The sequence below is a fragment of the Halichoeres trimaculatus genome, unplaced genomic scaffold (genome assembly GCF_033239565.1).
Source record: "Halichoeres trimaculatus isolate MK-OKI-2021-1 unplaced genomic scaffold, fHalTri1.1 fHalTri1_scaffold_12, whole genome shotgun sequence".
Lineage (NCBI taxonomy): Eukaryota > Metazoa > Chordata > Actinopteri > Labriformes > Labridae > Halichoeres > Halichoeres trimaculatus.
This window is the reverse complement of record NW_027437190.1, coordinates 26,664,390-26,680,097: the sequence shown is the minus strand read 5'-3', so window position 1 is coordinate 26,680,097 and position 15,708 is coordinate 26,664,390. Positions and strand designations below refer to the sequence as shown.

The following is a 15,708-nucleotide window of genomic DNA, read 5'->3' as shown; positions in this document are numbered from 1 at the left end:
AGTGACATTTTTACCATCACTGTTTTTGATTTACACCAACAACAATACTTTTCCGAACATGTCCATTAGCTATAAGCAGCTGTTTTTCTCCACCAAACAGCAGGTAGACACAGCTAGTGGCTTGCTTGTGAACATGTTGGAACATTTAGCAACATAAGAGACAGATGTTTTCCTTTAGGAGTCTTGAAAGAGCAAACTGAGCTACACAGGACACACCAGAGCAGAGGACTCCAGATTTAAAATGAATGAAAAAGTAGGAGACTGTTGCTATCTGTATGCCCACTTCAGGAGGAACTGAGAGGTAAAATTACCTCACCGTGGAGCTTTTTACTTCTACAGCAAAATTAGCCACTTTCCTGCTCTCTTCCACTCAAACAAGAGTAAATACATTAAAACACAAACCAGCGTTGTAATTAGAAACACTCACACAGCCACTGAATCAAGAATCAATGTTGTTGTATCATCACCTTCTCCACTCACTTGTTGAGTTTGTTCAGTTTGGTGCTGGAGCGTGAGACAAATACACAGCAGGCCACAGCTTTAATCAAAGAGACACACACACAATCACACACACGTCTTCCTCTGTGGTGTCAGTTTAAGTGGGAATTGGTGGACTCATTAAAAACAAACAGACCTTGATGTTGCTCCTTCATGCTGTGTTTCTCCACATTCAAGGTTTGATTGTCTTGCGTAAAGTCTTGAAAGATTTTTTTTCCCCTTTCTACCTGTTGATTAAAAACTACCTGAATCAGGGCCCTGTTTCCTTCTTAATTAAAGTCTAAAAGTCCAAAAAGTAACCTTAAAAAGAGTAAACTACTAGTATCAAAGATAAGCATTGGGTTGATCTAGCCATGTGCAAGATGAAACGCAGCTTAGTTTGGCTATGGACGTAGTGTTTGTGACATCACCCATCAGTTTCCAGTGAAGTGTTTTGAAGCTAACCGATGGGTGATGCTACAGCTTCAAGGTGCCTGACTGCAAGTCGAGTTCCTCAAGTCCTTATATGGGCAAAACTAGTAAGTTTGATAACTTTAGAGCTAACAAGTTTTGAAGAATAACCTTGGTATATGGTGCCAGCCTCCAGCAGAGTGTCAAAGAATTGCAGGTTTAGTTTAGCAAATGTGCATAGACTTCATACTTTTAGATCTCAGATTGCTGCTTTATTTGACCATAATTTCTCGCTGAGGGTAAAGTTTACACTGTATCTACTTTTAGCGTTTCCACCAGCTGACAGTTACAATGCCAGCATAATTTTTGAATGAAATCTGAGTAAATTTGAAACCTCTAATAACACACTGGCTGTCATGGAGCATCATTTCAAAATTGTATTATTTGGTGGACTAAGAGCAACAAGAATTAATCCTATTTACCCCCCTCTGTTTTTTATCTGTAACTTGTTGCCCACTATAGATTACATCAAATGTTTAAACATGATTTTCTCCTGTTTTTATTTTTTCTTTAAGAGTAAAGAGCAACAATTTTATTTGCACAATGAGAAAGAACCACCAAGACCTTTTTTATGATGCTGTATCATATTTTAAATAACTTTATGCTGCTGTTAGTTGATAAACAGGAGTTATCAGAAGTTACTTTCAGATGTTGGGGTGTTAAAGGCATGACAATGAACATTATTGAAATAGAATAGAATAGAATAGAATAGAATAGAATAGAACAGAATAACTTTGTTGATCCCAAACTGGGAAATTTTGGTGTTACAACAGCAGTTATTATCATCAGAGCCAGTTGAACAGTAGAATATATATACAAGAACATCTCAAAATAAAAACAAGTAGGATCGTAAAAATATATAGACACTAGGATTGAGTTAACATAACTGCTGGTTTTAAAATAAGAAATAAATACAACAATAACTTAAACGTGTCAGCTGAACATAGAAAATGTGCAAATAGATTCTGAAGTTGAGGGGTGATGTTTAAAAGATAGAAATAAAACAGTGGTGAAAAGAGGGAAATATTAAGTAATAGTACAGAGAAACTTATTAAACTCATTAAGAAAAGAGATTGTCAGGAAAAGGTCATTTCTGCGCTGATATTTTGATTAGTTTGGATGATTCCCTTGTATTCCATGAACCTTCTATCCCTGTGGTACAACTAAACCATAAAAAAAACTTAAGAACAGCAGTGAGGATTTTACACCCAAACTCAAGAAAGAAGTTTATGATTAGCCCAAAGATAATTCCTCTAAAAACTTGTTTTCTTTCTCTGCAAAAATATTTTACCCCGTCAACACAACATCCAACACTGAAATGCAGGTCGTCGGAAATAACAGAAATTCTCCCCCAACATGTCAAACTGTTCTTCCCAATAGTAAAAAGCCCGGCCTCTCTAATATTAACCCAGACCGCCAACAGCTTCTGGCTCCAATAATCTGAGAACTGCCACAGGAAACAGATTTTTATTGGACTTTAGTTACCAGTGTAATAAAACTGTCAAATCTGTCAAAGGCTTTTTAAATTACTGAAGTCTACAGCCGCACGCCTGCCTATATAATGAAAGGAACATTTAAATATTCTTTTTGCCCTTGAGCAAGCTCTTTATAATCACTCATCTTTTTTCATATGCCCTGTGCTACTGTTAGGTTTTCCTTCCCAGACAGAGCAGAAGTATCTATATAAAACTGAGTTTCTTTAGTGGTATAGCAAAAGTAGATTTAATAAAAATGGAAAAAGATGTCCAGATGAGTTCTTTGTTGCCCATTTTGTAAATGTCTTTCCTCTTTTTGCACAGTATGGTAGAAAATCTGTTTTATGAGTTATATTTCTGCTTCCTCCATTCTTAACTGCCAACCTTTACCTTTTTGTCTGTTCAGTTGTCTTCTTAAAACTAGGTAAGTGTCAGTTTACTTCAGAGTGACTATCTTTACATTTTTTTTCTTTGCCTGAGTCAGAGCGTAGCAGGGACGAGCAGCTGGGAGCTGGCCAGTCTGGACGTGGTGGTAAACTCACCGAGGTTCCCAGTGTTTGACCTGGTCAAGGGTAAGCAGTACTGCTTCAGAGTGCGCTCCATCAACAAGTACGGTGTCAGCGACCCCTCTGAGCCCAGTCAGCCAGTCTCCTTGGGCAAACCTCAAGGTGAGGAAAGGTGTGATGTACTGTAATGATTTATTTCTCCACCTGTTGTAAGGGATAATTGGGTTTGTACATCCTTTCACCGCTGTACTGCACCCACTACAGCTGCACACAGTTTATTAAAAGATCACAGACTTTTAACATTCTGTAAGATCATCAAATCTTTCTCGCCTCACTTTGAAAAACGTTTTGCGATTTTCACAAGGATTTCAAAATGAACTAACAGAAAATTCAGTTGTCAAACAAGCTTTTCTAACTTCAGTTTTTATCCAGGGTTAAGCTCTTTTTAATCTTGTAATGATTAAAAAAAAAAGTTATGCACTCTCTTACCCTCACCCACCTCGTTTCTTGCACTCTACTTTTCCCTGCTGGAAGCCAAGCCTCTTTATCTTGTGTGGTTATTTCAGGATGCTGTAGCTCATCTTAAGATTGGCTAACAAGAGCACATGTTCCCTATTTCTGATTCACTGGCTCTCAGGTTTTGAATTTTCAGTAAATATTTGCAAATCATTGATCAGCTCCAGCTTCTCTCTGACCTAATAAAACTAAGGCTTTCTCTGGGAACTCTCAGATCTACAGATCAGTTCTTCGGTCTGACCAAATGGTAAAGTCTAAGCTCAGGGGCACTGGCTGTGATTGAACTGCCTACTACATAAGAATATGGTGTGAAGTGTGACTGTTCTGTTTAATTTGTTTTGTGGTATCCTTTCTTGGTTTTTGGAGGAAGTAAAGCTGGCAGAGAAAAAAAAGAAACTGCTAGATTTTGCTCTTTTTCACATTCTTAGACCTCACCAAACCCATACATTCCTGTTGTAAAGAACGCAGTTTAAAAAACAGCCAGAGCCTTTTGTCACTGACCCAAAACTGCCTGATTTTAAATCACACCTTTAAGTTCAAACCTTCATTTTTTGGCTTTTGGCATGAGAGTTTTCTTTGTTTTATGATGATCTCATTAGATTTTTTTTTTTTTCAACTTTTGTACTTCATAAAAAATGTGTTTTTTGTTTATTTTCCTTTTTTTAAAAAAAATAACTGATTTCTGATAGGGATGGGGACTGAATTAGGTACTTTAATAGGTACAGACCGAATTCTGTCTGTAGTGGCAGTTACCAATTCACGTAAAATCGAAAGGTAACATGTTTAGGTACCTAAACACATCTTTGTGATTGTGAGGGGGTAGAAGAATAGGTGATTTTCCACACGTAAACACAGCATTGCAAGGTTATAAATTGAAGAATAAATATGTTAAATTGAAAAACTTTGGATTTTATAAATAAACAAATTGATATTTATTACCGCATAAACACACAAGTACAAAAATTGGTACCATTGGGTACCGATACCGATTGCCAGGACCGGGCATCGGTACCGTATCATTTTAAATGTGAAAGGTACCCATCCCTTGTTTCGGAACATGAAACTGCATTTAAGTGTCTGATATATTTAGAGGAGGCTGATCAGAGGTCTCCATATTAAGTTTGTGGTTGTTGACTTTTTGAAGGGCTGGGGGTAGAAAAAAAAAGACCCACATTGTGCATTCTCAGCCCACAAGAGGGCACTTTAGCGTATGTTTTGCCACCCAATTGGGCAGTTTGTCATCTTTTCACTAGCCAAGGGGGGGTGTTTAGTGTACTTTAGCGAGCGTTTTAGCTCCCATAAAGGCACTTAAGTTATCTTTTTTTCAACATTGGTCCAAATAGGTCATTTTGATCTCCGAATCTCATAAAACTGTTTCCAGAAGTTGAAGCACTTCAATTTTTTCATAAAATGTCAAGATAATTTTTTACTTAAGTAAAGTATTATAAATAAGTATTTAAGTAACATACTGGAGAAATCGACTAAGGAATGACAAACAAAAATGGCCAACAGGTTGTTTCAGTGCATCTCCGAAGAATGACTGTTATTTTAGTTGATTCATTTCTGTCTTCATTCCTATATTATTCTTGCTGGAGTTTAACTTGTGATTTTTTTTACCTTTTTCCATCAGCTGTGCCAGCTCCTCCTCACTCTGTCCTGGCTATCAGAGACACTGACACCTCTGTGCTGCTCAAGTGGCAGGAGCCCAAAGACAAAGATGACATTGTTGGCTACTACCTGTACTACAGTGAAACTGGCAAAGAAGACTGGCAGACTATAAACAACAAGCCAATAACCAACACCAGGTAACTTCTACTCGTGGTAGAGCATGTTTTCTTCTTGTGATTGGCTGAAGGTTTTAGGGTTGACAGGAAATGTTAGTTTGATAAAATGTTAATGGAGTGAGGTGATAACAGTAAGTTAAGATACCTCAGTGCTTTCTCTCCTCCTCAGATTCACAGTCCATGGTCTTGAAACCAGAAAGGAATACGTGTTCAGGGTGAAGGCTGTGAGCCGAGCAGGAAACAGCAACTATTCTGACCAGTCTCAACCTATCGTGGTCAAATCAGCCATTAGTGAGTGCAAACTTTCATCAAGGTCCCCCCAAGTAACTTGGATGGATTACTTCTTTCACAACACCATCACTATTTACCAAAGTGTTCATCAACTCATTTGCAGTTTTTTAAGTAAAACAAAACACTCATTATGTCACTTTCAGTTTAGCTTCCACGCGTCAATCTCCATATCTTTCATGGTCTCTTCATTAGCTGACTGTCAGACAGGGACTGAAAAGCTTTGAGATCTGCCTGTAGAAGAGCTGCTGACCCTCTTTGCTTCCCAAGTTGAATACTCAAAAAATGTGCTCTCTGCAGCATGCAACACAGTGCAATGATGACTCAGGTCTGCATGCTATTCACTGCCCAAGTATTCTCACATCTACTCTGCCACTGAGCCGTTACCTGAGGGTAAATGGCTGGAGTCCAGAAATACATTTTTACCAAACAGAATATGAGATGAATAATTCTTCGGTCTCATTTAGAATTGCTCAATATTGGCCCAAAGTTAAGATTCTGCCTCTGTTGAGAGGAGTTGTAGTGTGCAGAAGGGTTTCATTCATTCAGTCAGTTCTCGGTCTATTAAGCAAGAATGTGTGCCTGCTGAGATTTTCTCCCCTGTCGCCTCACCTCTGTCATTTCCACTGTTTGCTCCAGATGTTCCCTCTGCTCCATCCGCCATCACCCTGCTGCTGTGCACTGGATCAGAGATGGTGCTGAGTTGGAGAGCCCCTGCCTTTAATGGGGGAGACCCTGTGCGGGGGTACTACCTGGACCAGAGAGAAACCGGCATGGAAGCATGGAGAGAGGTCAACGTCAAGCCAGCCAAAGAGAGGCAGTTCAAGGTAGTGTTGCAGAGAAATGCAGTTTTGAAGCATATTCTAAGACTGGGATACGGCTTTAGCTTTGACATTTTTATGAGATTTCGGAGATTCATGGTGAACTCTAACTCCTGGAAACAAATTAATCTTATTGCATGCATAATCAGTTCTTTTGACAAGAGTGGTTCTGACTGGAGTTTCTTTTTGCTGGTTAGAAAACCGCTTGTCTAAATAAGATTATACATTGCAGAAGCAGTATAAATGCCAACTCTTTACTTGTAAGCAATGTAAATGTGAACATATTGGAATGTAAACATTAGCATTTCGCTAAGAGCATCACTGTACCACTGTGCAGTCGACTCAAGCTGTCTTAAACTCCTACTCTTGACTTTTTTCCCTCTCCTATCACGTGCAAAGCAATGCAGAAAAGTATTACAAACATGTGAACTTGCAGCTTCTTCAATGTGCATCAGCGTCCTTGAGTCTCTGACTAATCAATTAAAAAAGTGCCATTAGCACAGCCAAAGAGAGTCTGCTTTTAATACCTTTACAACAATACAAATCATCCATTAAGCATTTAGCTCTTAACTAAAGCTCCCTCTTCCACAATGACTGTGTCACTAGGCAACTAGCAGTGTCCATGGAGACCTGAGCAGAGTTAAATCTTTAACCTGTCTCACTGAGATTACAGGTGTTCCTAATTAGACTGTTGAAATGTGTAAATGTGTTGCGTGTGAGCGGTTGTGTTTGGCTCCTGGAAATAACAAAAGCAAAGCTAATGAGAGGAAACTGAATGAGGCTCTGTGTTTATCAAGATGAGCCCTAAACATGAACATGAGGGGACTACAGACCCCAGAAGGAACTCTCTGATGAGAACAAGCAGCTCCCCCTTTTGGGGTAAATGGGCGATTTCAGCCATCCTCTCCACTTCCCTCATGAGCTGTTATTTGAATCCACCCGGTGGCTTTCTGGATGCAATTTGGTGTAATTGGAATATTGATTTGGCTGGGATTTTGAGTTAAAGGCCTGTTTTTCTTTTCCAGGCTGGAGTTCTGCAGAAAATCTCAACAACATAAAAGCCTCCACAACTTTAGCTGCCAGGGAGACATGTTAGTGATCCTGCAGATGTTCTTGTGTTTTTATTTTAGATTAGAATCAAAAGTCCTCAATGTTAAATCAAGATTAGAGCACAGAAGCACCAACATAGCCAAATTGATTTGGGGTTTCTAATTAAAAGAGTTTGTTCTGCAGATTTACAGCTCAGTCCGATGAGATATTCAATATCATATCATAACATACCCAAAGAAACTCTCTCATGAATCGGTTGAATCACAGCTGAGATGGAATAAAACCATCTTGTGATTTAGCTCGATCCAAAACAAAAAATGCTTCATCAATTTATCCTCACTTTTTTGGACCAGTTTTCCCTAAATGATTGACATATAAAACATGATTGAGTAGATTAACAGATGGATGTATCTTGCTCAGAGTTTCAATGAATGTGTAGTCATCTAATGTATGACAAGGGGCCCATAATGCAGGCTGTTTATTTGCAAGAAACACAAAATAGAATAAAATAAAATCAAAGTTAGAAATTCATTTGCATTATTATCTAAAAAAAAACATTCACTCTAAAAACCTAACCTTAAATTTTACCTTCCATTAGTGGCTTGGCTGCTGTTTCAAGTTGCATTAGCTTCCATTAATGTAACATAAAAATATCAGCAGGGTCTCAATTTGCTTTATTTTTTCAAAACTGTGCTCTTGATGTAAACACTGCATACAGACCCTCCTCCATTCATTAGCCCACTTAAGGATATAAATATATGTCGTATTATTTACATGCAGCCTGTTTGCCATCTAGTGGTGTAAAGTGTGTACACTGTACCTCTTCTAGCGGCAAACAACCTTTGCATTTTTTGTGTTGCATTGCAATCGATCTGCAAATAGAAGTTTGTCATTCTTCCTAAAGATAGTTTTGAGATGATGAAAGGCTGTAAATTGGTTTATGGATGCTGTGGGAAAAGCTCCCTCTGGTTGTTGCTATTTGGGAGCTGAAAGCAGCCACAAGAAGTTCACGACTGTTTCATGGAGGCGATAGGGTCTAAAAGTCTAAGTGGCTGTGAATAGAGAGATCAATGTACGGATCAATACGCTCAAATCGCCTCTCGTCCCGATGCCAAAGCATTCCAGGGGCTCGGTGGAGAATGCTTTGGCAGCAGCAGCAGAGATTATACTTTACTCTGTAGAGTGCCTGCTTCAGTGAGGAGTGGTGTAACTGCACAACTGGTGAACTTCTGCTCCTCGATGATGTGATACCTGATCTGGGGTTTGAGTGCAAACAGAGTAGTTTTTAATAAATATGAAAGAGTGAAAGCTGTATTGAACAAGGGCTTCCTGAAAGATAACAAAACAGTTTTAATTGTTGAGGTTAAGAGCTACTCTAGCATTATAAAATTCAACTTAATCCTTTTCTATAAAAAAAGTTGCTGTAAATTTTATAGTAAATCACTGTATCTTAATTTACAGTATCATCACTGTGTTTTTTCCCCCACAACCCATTGCTGTTTATATTATGTACTGAAAATACCTTTCCCAGCAATTCACTGCAGATATTGCGGTAAAATACTGTTAAGTAGGGATACACCAATATCGATCGGTGGTATCGGTTATTGGTATTTCAGTTCATGGCTTGTTCAGGGAGCACAGATGGCCTAGTAGCTTAGGTCGCGCCCCATGAGGTTTTCCCTGGAGCGGATGGCCCAGGTTCGAGTCAAACCTGTGGCCTGTGTCCCGCATGTTGCCACACTCTTGATCCCTTTCCTACTCTATCCACTGTCCTCTCCTCTATCATTAAAGACATGAAAAGATCAGTATCGGTGGGAAGAGATCCATGGTGCTGATCCAGGCAAACAGCTCAGCCTTTTTGTTTTTTTGTTTTTCTTACCAGCGTTCTTTGCTACTTGATCTGAAATGTTGCCTCTGATGCACTTGGTTTTTTTTTCTGCATTACCAGTCAACGGGGTATGATCTTGAGGAAGACCTTGTGCACATTCTGAAAAATTGTTAAATGGTAAACATTTAAATGTTTCATAGTTTAAAGAATTGATACCTCCATCTACTAATTTTTTGCCTTTTACCCAAATCATTACCAGTCTTATCCCACAGTAGGGCATGCAGGTTATTATTTAACACTGGTATAGGATCTATATCGGTATCAGTGGATACCAAAGCCCAGGTATCAGTATTGGAACCAGAAAAGTTGGATCGGTGCATCCCTACTGTTAAGTCACAAAATAATCTGTGTTTTCACTTTTACTGGTTAAAGCTATCATGTCCTGTAATATTAAATCAGCTTTTCTTTCCCTAATGTGTTTCCACAGGTGTGTAACCTCACCAGTGGACACTTCTATCAGTTCCGTGTGTTTGCAGCCAACATGGCAGGCGTTGGTAAGCCATCTGAGGCCAGTGACTCTTTCCTTTGTGAGAAGTGGACAATGCCAGAGCCAGGTGAGGAGACAATGTTTGTTCACTTTTGAAAGAAACAAGAAAATAGCTGGATTGGAGAGGGCATCTTAACTTAGATATAAGTGAGATAACTTCATGCTGGCTATCTCAAATGCTATACAAGGGCTGGGATGATATGCTATTCTCGTGATTTGAAACTATTGCGATTTTTGGGGTGCCGATTCAATTTAAATTGTAATTCTTAATGATTTTCGCGATATTTAGTTTGCGATTTTTAGTTTGTGAAAAAGTTAAATGATGATAATAATGTATACAGATTATAACAGGAGCCATATTTTCCGATAAAATGAGTGAGTCAGAGAGAAACATTTCACCCTCTGCTGGAGAAAAGTGGTAACTCTTTTCCAATCCAATTTATAAACAACGACTGAAATGAAGAATTTGAATTTGAAAAAAAATGATTTTTTTCGACAAAAAATCCCGACCCTATACTGTATGTTCAGATAAGTGTCCTCTCCTGGCAATTAAAGCACGAGTCTGACAAAAAATGCACAAAAAAAAGCATGCAGATACAAGATAGGAAGTGCTTCCTGCTGTGATGTTTTCAGTGTCTTTTAGCGAACTGATCCCAGGTCAGCACAACAAACTTGTTTTGTTTTCATACTGGAATATTATTGGCTCCCAAATCAGTTATTTTAAAGGTCACAAAATCCCCCTTTTTGGGATAAATGAAACTGAGATTCAAAAAAGCATTTCCATTTTAACAGATAAATATTATCCATCCAAGTGAATTCACAATAAACTGACTACATTTCTGTTTCAAGTGAGGATGAGTATCTTTAAATTTATTTGATTTTAAGCTTCTGTAGTTACCCTCATGATCTACAGTTCTCCTCAAGAAACTTTCCTTCCATTAGTACAAGAGTAAAGTAAGGACACAAAGACTTATCAACTGTAGGACTCATTACCATACACAACAAACCCATTTTTGTTTAAAATGGCACCATTAAAAGTCCATATGGTCATCTCCAATCAAAGACGCTGGGTCAAAACGGAGTACAAGTATAAAAACAGTTTATTTGCATATTCTGCTGTTAAATCTCCAAATGGAGGCTGAGGTCAGCAGTCAAGAGCAAAATACAGAAGGTGCTGTAACAGCTTTAGTGATAGCCTCAAGTTGGAGGTAGTAAGCGGACTTAATTTTGCGTTGAATATGTATGACTTGTCCTTTAATGTAGTCCTGACTGGAGGCAAGTTTCTGTACCACTGAAGAGCCTCTTAGCCCTGGGTCTACTTTCAGCTTCAGAGTGAAAACTTCTAACAAAGTTGGTGAACAAAGGCAGATTTACCTGTTAGCTTTAGGATCAAAGGGTCCAAGCTTAGCTGATGTTCAACGCATTTATTTCTTTTACTTTAAAGCCCCAGTGAAGAGGTTTTTTTACTGATTATGAAAGCAAAAATTAATATTATATATATCATATTCAGCTTGAGAATCTAAACAACTCTGTATTGCACTGAACACACCACTGCTATCTTTATAGCTCATTACCTTGAGTGCACAATAATAACTACTATTAAAAAAATCAAACACTTTATTGACTTTTCAACACTTTATCGATATTTGAGAGATACTAGTCGCAGAATAAACCTGAAACTATGAAAGCGGGAGCTGCACCCTCACAATATCATTATTAAAACACACATATTGTATATTAGCACAAGCACACACATTTTATAAGTCATTTCAGTGTGTGTCAGCTCTGGCCCGCGCTCATATCAGCTTCTAATAGCATTAATATTGAGAATGGAGAGAGGCTCTCTCACAAACGCCTCTTTTAAAGCGCAGCTCATTAATCTTAGAAAATGGGCTTTCCTGCGTGACTTCAATAATTTAAAAGTGACCGAAAATCATTAAGCAAATTAACCACCACATGCCAGCATGTAGTCGGGAGGGGTAGATTACAGGGCGTCGCTTATTTTTTAGCTTAAACTCAAGCTTATTTTGTTACTACCTCCTGCTCTGACAGTGTTGGTTCCTTCTATATGTTCAGGAAATACCGACAGGAGGATATTTTTCTGCACTCCCCTTCACAACAAATCTGACCAGTTGCTCAATAACCTTTGCTCTTCTCTCCCTCAGGTTGTCCGTATGACGCAGAGGTCAGGGAGGTGAGAGACAGCTCCCTCGTGCTTCTGTGGGCGGCTCCACTGTATCAGGGAAGGAGCCCTGTCACTGGCTATTTACTGGAAATCAGCCAGGGTGACCAATCAGATGACTGGACTTATGTGACTGAAAAACCAATCACTGACACACATTTCAAAGTGAGTGGCATACAAATGTAGTGACAACTTCTAGCGATTAGTAAACACAGATTAGCTTCACTCATGTATTTCAAAATTTTTAGATATAATTGGATTTTTGTCATGATCTGATTTAACTGGTCAACTGATTGCTTCTGTCTACTAAATCATTCCTCTGAAAGCCCATCTTTGAAGACTGTTTCATCCGCATGAACCGCACTGCTTAAATAAGTAACCATGTTGAGTTACGACTATGATCTGTAAATACTTCATGTTTCCTATGACATCCAGGTGTCAGGTCTCCAGGCGGGTCAGACCTACCGACTGCGTGTGTCAGCTGTCAATGAGGCTGGAGTGAGCTGTGCTTCCCTGCCCACTGAGCCAGTCATCGCTCAGACCAGACCAGGTCAGCCTGTGCAGCTCAATATGTACCAACATGATAATGTCAAAAAAATGATTGCCTGAGTCCTTTAGGAGCTGGACTGAAGATAGGATAGCATACAAGAATAGCTGTGCACTCAAGTCTGCTGTATCCATTTCTCAAAAAGGCAGTTAAAGTGAGACCATCTCAAAGAGGTGGTGCTGTGCTTTCCTGTACTCTTAAAAACAAGTTTAAGTATTGGATGTTAATACAAATAATAGCAAAGATGAGAAGAATTAGTCTCCCTCAATTTGTGATGTCACAAGTTGGTAAATTTTACTACTAACTTACTGGATCAGATTTGAGGTCCAAACTTAAACAATTTCTATCCTGTTATATCCTTTTAAAGAAGGAACACCAGTAAACTTGTTAAAGACAGCTTTGTAGCACAGCAACAGTGGTGGAGGCTACTAGAGTGCTAGCCAAATAGATCAACATGGGCTTGCGTTTTAGACAAAGCTGAACTTAGGGCTTTAAAAGACATCACTCTAACGTGAAAAGTGTTTTTATAAACTATAGGATGCCAAGAATGTGGGTTTAACTCAGCTGAATCTAGATTTTTGGATTAAATTGTGAAATACATTAATAATGCAGTTATTATAAGTACAATTTGGACAGCTTAAAAAAAATCAATTATACATTAATTTTGGACTTTAAGTTTTTTTTTATTTGCAGGCACGAAGAACATTGAGATCGGAGTGGACGACGATGGTTTCATTTATCTTGGCTACGAAGCTAATGAGATTAACGACGAAAGCAAATTCCTCTGGGGCAAAAACTACACTGAGCCCATTGATGCTGGAAGAGCTCGGGTAGAAACCAAAAAGAATGGGTATGTTAGTTTGCACTTAAAAACTGACTCCTGTAGGAGTTGTGTTGAATTTAAAAAAAGCATGTGCATGACGCCTAGTTAGATTTCAAACCAACCAGAAAGGATAAATGAGAGAATATCCAAAGAGAAATTGAACACAGATGAGATTAGATCCAATTAGATTGAATTATCTTGTTAAGTGACATCTCTGGAGTCATTTTCATTTCGGTTTCCACTCAATGCCAGCCCCTTTTAATTATCATTTACGTAGCCTTTGGGAAGCTGCATGCAAGCTCTCAATGTTGCTCTGTGCTGTGCTAAATAATAGCATGAGAATCACAAATGTAACTCTGTGTTCAGTTGGCTTAAAGGTGTTTACACAACACTAGAGGGACAGATAGGATCATGAAAGGTGCAGGCTAACACTGTGAGACTGGGCCTCTCCAGCAGGGTGGAGAGATGATGAAAGATACTTTCTGCTTTTCATTTTGTCTGCCAGGTCAAAGCTCACCTTCACAGACCCCTCCGAGGAGGATCTAGGTCTCTACACTGTGGAAATGAGTGATAACCCAGACCTTTCGTCAAGCTATGACTTCACTGCTGAAGGTAAACTCAAACAGGAAAAAGGAAAAGTTTTGAACCTCAGTTTATCATTTATGAATGATGCCAACCTTGCCGCCTGCAGTGTCATCGAAAAAGCTGATGCTAGAAGGAATAACTGACTTTTAATTTTAAGGGGGTTTCAAATAATTATTCCCCTCAGCACCACATCCACAAGGTCACACGTCTCAATAAGCATCCAACCAAGCATTTGATCTCAATCAACTTTCAGTCATGCAAGCCATTGTTCCTCAGTGTTACAAAATTGTGACTGCGGATCAAAGTTTAATTAACCTTCAAAAACTGTTTTACTACTTGCAGACCTCGAACGACTTAAGGAACTCAGCTGGCAAGTCAGAAATCCGTGTACGTATGTGGCAAAGACATCAAACTTATGCATGTTGAGTCTTACATGTTGGAATCAATGTAAGGATTGTCAAAGAGCAAATGAAACATTTCCAGAGGTGTTCTGTGTTTGCTTTTTGACAGTGATAGCTCTGAAGTCTGGCTGGCAGGTGGAGGTTTCTGAGAAAGGTGTCGTTCGTCTCTGGCTCCAAACAGAGAGCCTGAGTAACAACGCTGAGCTCCGCCTCATCTTCAATGACCGAGAAATATCCAGCACTCCAGTAAGAAGCATTGCACAAGTTATCCTGCAGCACCAATCAGTTTAACGACTAAAATACACAGGATGCGTCTGCAGTGCGCCTCTGTTCTGTTACGGCGAACGGACCAAATAGGTTTCATTCAAATCAATGTAGCAACTTACACAGGATTCATTCTGTTGCAGTACGTCTGTGTGGCTTGTCCGGCATGTTGCAGGAAATACGCAGCCATCCTAATTTTGATGGACGCGGAGCTGTGACGCATAAATTCAGCGAAGGAAAGATCGAGCAGGACAGGAAGTCATGACCAGAAACTACCTAAAAACACCCAGTGACTTTCGAAATGAAACAGATTGTGTCAAAATCAGTTCGTATTAAGCTTGACTACGATGATAAAGGGACATAATGAGAGGAGCCAGACCAGGAGTCAACAGGTTTGAGGTTTCACACCCCAACATGAATGAAGAGAGACTTATCAATGGAGAGGGAAGCGCGGGATCTCCTTGGTCTGTGACTCCAGCTGTCTGTCAGTCACGCAGCTCGTATGACTGAACACGCAGCCCGTGTAAGTTGACAAACACAGTCAAGACACAGTGCAACAGAGTCGCACTACAGACAAATCTGGTGCATTTCAGGCGTTATACATATACACTTAATGTTAGTATGTGAAGTGATACTAAATATAGCACGATAGATATTTTCCCTCTATTGTTTATTCTGAGGCATATTGTGCACAAGTCAGCCTGAAGTTTGTATGCTGTTACTGTTAATATGCCTCAAAATTGACCTTGAAATTTATTTACTTTCACAAAACAACTCAGCGAGAGCCAAATCTATCTGGAGCCAAAACAAAAAGCAAATTTCATAAACACTGTTACCCTGTCATTGACAAAATAATGTAACACTGCTGCGAAAATAGCGGCACAGTGATTTCACCTGCCATTTCAGAGACCCAAAACAAAGCAACACTATAATCATCAGGAGGAACATAAACTGAATGTGAACAAACCTTCTCGGTGCTGATATATGTTATGACATCGGGCTAAAAATAATCAGCACCACAGTCATGGTCATTGAGCCCCGCACTGATGTGTCCATAGAGGGAAAAACAAACATGACACAGTGTGTTTATTGTGGTTTCACAACTCTGTCTGACACATTTTGTGTGCTGAAGACGAGTGCTTT

At 39.2% G+C, this 15,708-nt stretch overlaps 1 protein-coding gene across 1 annotated transcript in view; it reads left to right on the top strand.

The window, feature by feature from the left end:
* Nucleotides 1-15,708, top strand: part of myom3 (myomesin 3) — a 66,267-nt gene that overhangs the window by 42,745 nt on the left and 7,814 nt on the right. Inside the window, exons 14-24 of the mRNA XM_074683634.1 lie at nt 2,908-3,091; nt 5,076-5,250; nt 5,399-5,520; nt 6,157-6,344; nt 9,704-9,830; nt 11,929-12,110; nt 12,381-12,495; nt 13,186-13,342; nt 13,821-13,927; nt 14,243-14,287; nt 14,411-14,547. Coding sequence (XP_074539735.1) covers nt 2,908-3,091; nt 5,076-5,250; nt 5,399-5,520; nt 6,157-6,344; nt 9,704-9,830; nt 11,929-12,110; nt 12,381-12,495; nt 13,186-13,342; nt 13,821-13,927; nt 14,243-14,287; nt 14,411-14,547 — 1,539 coding nt within the window. The remainder of the gene's footprint in view (nt 1-2,907; nt 3,092-5,075; nt 5,251-5,398; nt 5,521-6,156; nt 6,345-9,703; nt 9,831-11,928; nt 12,111-12,380; nt 12,496-13,185; nt 13,343-13,820; nt 13,928-14,242; nt 14,288-14,410; nt 14,548-15,708) is intronic.